This window comes from Octodon degus, unplaced genomic scaffold (assembly GCF_000260255.1).
Source record: "Octodon degus isolate 3935 unplaced genomic scaffold, OctDeg1.0 scaffold00076, whole genome shotgun sequence".
Classification (NCBI taxonomy): Eukaryota; Metazoa; Chordata; class Mammalia; order Rodentia; family Octodontidae; genus Octodon; species Octodon degus.
In genome coordinates, this window is record NW_004524652.1 from 1,699,821 (window position 1) to 1,703,189 (window position 3,369).

The 3,369-nt window shown below is 60.2% G+C and overlaps 1 protein-coding gene across 1 annotated transcript; it reads right to left on the minus strand.

Moving 5' to 3' along the window:
* Window positions 1-704: 704 nt before the first annotated feature.
* On the minus strand, window positions 705-3,363 carry Fzd10 (frizzled class receptor 10). The gene has a single exon (XM_004635856.2). The coding sequence runs from the start codon at window positions 3,338-3,340 to the stop codon at window positions 1,589-1,591; it is 1,752 nt and encodes a 583-aa protein (XP_004635913.1). The 5' UTR covers window positions 3,341-3,363; the 3' UTR covers window positions 705-1,588.
* Between the last annotated feature and the right edge of the window lie 6 nt (window positions 3,364-3,369).

Below are 3,369 nucleotides of genomic sequence, written 5' to 3' on the forward strand. Positions count from 1 at the left end.
TGCACTCGAGGCCTTCTGGGGAGAAGCTGGGCCTCGGGCACCTGCAGACCCGGGGCTGCCCGGGCCTTGTCACTCCAAGGGTGCACCCAGAGTGACCGAGCCCCATGACCCCCTCACTATCTGCTTCTGCATGCCTGTTGCCCCTCTGCAGACTGTAACCCTGTTAGGGACTAGGGAAGACCGGGCTTGTGCACTTGTCCCCGGCTTGGGGCTGCCCTGGACATCCAGGCACCCCTCTGCGTATATGTCCCTGACCTCACGGCTCAGCCCAACACGACTGCTGCAACCTCTTCCTAAGGGGCTGGCTATGCTCCGCACAGACCTCACAGCCAGTAAACCCAGGCTGGTGGGCACACACATGGTGGGCGACCAGAGCTGTCCCCAAAGAGGTCCGTCTGCGTGCGACTCACCCTCCTGTGTGGCCACCAACACACAGAGACGGCTCTACCCTAACACTACTGGCTCTTAGAGTCTGAATCTTGGCATCACCCTGCCAGCCTCGGAACTGCCCATCTCAATTTTCCAGGCAGAGATAACCAGAGGCCTGTAGTGAGGGGTACACACCCAGGGGGGGGGCGCTGTCTCTCTCCTTGCAGGGGAAGGGAGACCTCATCGTGGACAGGCACTATCAGCAAACTAAACAGCACCTTTTATTTTTAATAAAATAGTGGCGCATGAAAAATACTGTATATTACAAATAGGCACAGGCTGAAGCACCCTTCCTGGCCTGAAGAGAATGTGCTGGCAAAGTTTGTCTTTTTGGCGTTTTTCATCTATTCTGGAAATCATTTGTTCGACAATAGCAGGAGCTAGCCAGCCCTTGGGTGCTCCCGACAGAGCCTCTGCCCCTCTTCCCCTCCTTTCCAAGTCAGTCCAAACGTGTAGAACACTGGCTTGGTTTCCATTAAAAGCCACAAAATGTAACGCTAAAGGGTTTTTGAGGCCGGGCCTCTTAGTTCTTTTGTTAGCAGGGTTCTTTTGTTGTCTTTATGTACAGTAAATACTTGTTTCGCTTTATTTTCACAGAAACAGAAGAAAAATGTATTGCACATCTTTCAGACCCACACACGTTTAGTCCAGAGGAGCTTCCTGGCTTGGAGAGAGGCCTCCTTTGAGGGCTGGAGTTGACTCCATGTGACCGAGCCACTGGCGTGAGAAGAGACTCCCCGGGACCCTTCTTTTGTCATCACACCCACTGTGACACAAAGCAGCCTTCTGAGGTGGGGCGGGAGGGCTCCTCGCTTACCCCCAGGGAGAGCTCCTCCGGGCACTCAGGTGCCAGTGGGTCACCTGGCCACCCCAACATCCAGGTGCACCCTGCGGATGGGTCTGTAGTGTTCTCAACTCTGAGCCAACTACTGCTCCCCAAGTGAGCTGCTAAGAGGCCGTGGATGAGGAGCCCCAACCACAAAAACCAAGCGGAACAAAACCTTCCAAATACGTGTCCTGCTTTTTGAGTCCGGCGACATCCTGAATGTCAGGGTGGACACTTTTTATTTCTTTATATCTTTGTTAAGGTTTTATTTGTTAAAAAATACAAGCAAAGCCCCCAGCGCGGGCTCTGACTGCCTGCGCCTGTCCTCTCCCCTCACATGCAGGAAGGTGGCTGCACGGGGAGCTCAAACTTCCCCAGGTGTGGCTTTTGGGGGTGCTGGGCTTTTTTATAAATCCCCCCGCTGGTAATGACGCTGGCCGGTTTCCTGCGGCTCTTCCTCTTCAACCTGCGGCTGCAGACCTGCTGCCAGGACTGCAGGGTCTGGGATGTCCAGATCCACACCCCACTGGTGATACCCACCACCAGCAGCATGGAGACCTTGACCATGAAGACCTCCACAGCGGGGATGGAGGCGGCCATCAGGCAGTCCAGAGTCTTGGTCTGGTTGTCCACGCGGCAGCGGTGCTGCACGGCCAGCGCCTTCCAGTGCTCCATGTTGAGGCGCTCATAGAAGTAACAGGCGATCACACAGGTGGCCGGCACGGTATACAGCACCGAGAACACCCCGATGCGCACCATCAGTTTCTCCAGCTTGTCCGTGTTCTCCCCGCCAGTCTTCATCACCCTGCGGATGTGGAACAGGGCCACGAAGCCTGACAGGACGAAGGACGTGCCAACGACCAGGTAGCAGACCAGGGGCACCAGCACGAAGCCTGTCAGGGCGCCCACATCCAAGCTGCCCACATAGCACACGCCGGTGAGCTCGTCGCCCGCCACCCTACGCATGACCAGGATGAGGATGGTCTTCACGGCCGGGATGGCCCAGGCTGCCAGGTGGAAGTAGCTGCTGGTGGCCTCGATGGCCTCATGGCCCCACTTCCTGCCAGCGGCCAGGAACCAGGTAAGTGTGAGGACCACCCACCAGAGCGAGCTGGCCATGCCGAAGTAGTAGAGCACCAGGAAAACCAGAGTGCAGCCCGTGCTCTCCAGCCCCTCCTGGATGACATAGAGCTGGCCACTGTCCCTGTCGCACGCGATGCTCTCGGCCCCTGCAAAGAGGCGGATGATGTAGCCCACGGAGTACACGCAGTAGCACATGGACAGGAAGATGATGGGGCGCTCCGGGTACCTGAAGCGCGCGGGGTCGATGAGGAAGGTGAGAACAGTGAAGGCGCTGGAGAAGAAGCAGAGCACCGACCACACGGCCAGCCAGACCACAGCAAAGCGCTTGTCCGCCCGGCTCCAGTACACGACCACGCCGGGAGAGCAGAGCGGCGCGCACGACGCGCTCTTCTCCACGTGGTGGAACTTGCCCGGGTTGTCGCAGCCCGCGCGCCCCGCGGCCCCGTCCTGGGCCGAGTGCTCCTGCGCGCCGCTGCCTGGGGGCCGCTGCGGCCGGAAGAGTGGCGGCAAGAGGCCGGCGCCGCGGCTGGGCTCCTCGGAACCGTTGCTTGGCGCCTCCATGCACAGGTAGTTGGGGTCGTTCTGGCTGGGCAGCCGGCTGCAGTCCAGCGAGTCGGGCCACCTGAAGTGGAACTGCTCCATGATGGGCGAGCACTTGAGCCGGGCCTGCTCGCACATGATGCGACAGGCGGGGATGGGCGCGGAGACCTGCTCGGTGCACATGGGCGCGTAGAGCGAGCACAGGAAGAAGCGCAGGTGTCCGTGGCAGCCGTATTCCACCAGCGGCGCGAACTCGTGCAGCCGGATGGCCGCCTCGCGCTGGTTCTCGTGGCCCATCAGGTTGGGCATGCGCGTGCGGTTGTAGCCGATGTCCTTGCACATGGGGATCTCGATGGGCTGGCACTGGCCGTCGCTTGCGCGCTCCAGGTCCACCGAGCCTATGGCGGCGCACGAGCCCAGGACGTGCAGCGCGAGCCACAGGCGGGGCGCTGGGCGCGGCATGGCGAGGTCCGGGGCGCCCCCGCGGGGAC

What these genes read in the sequence shown, in the direction of transcription:
- Fzd10 (XM_004635856.2), bottom strand. Translation starts at nt 3,340, where the DNA reads ATGCCGCGCCCAGCGCCCCGCCTGTGGCTCGCGCTGCACGTCCTGGGC.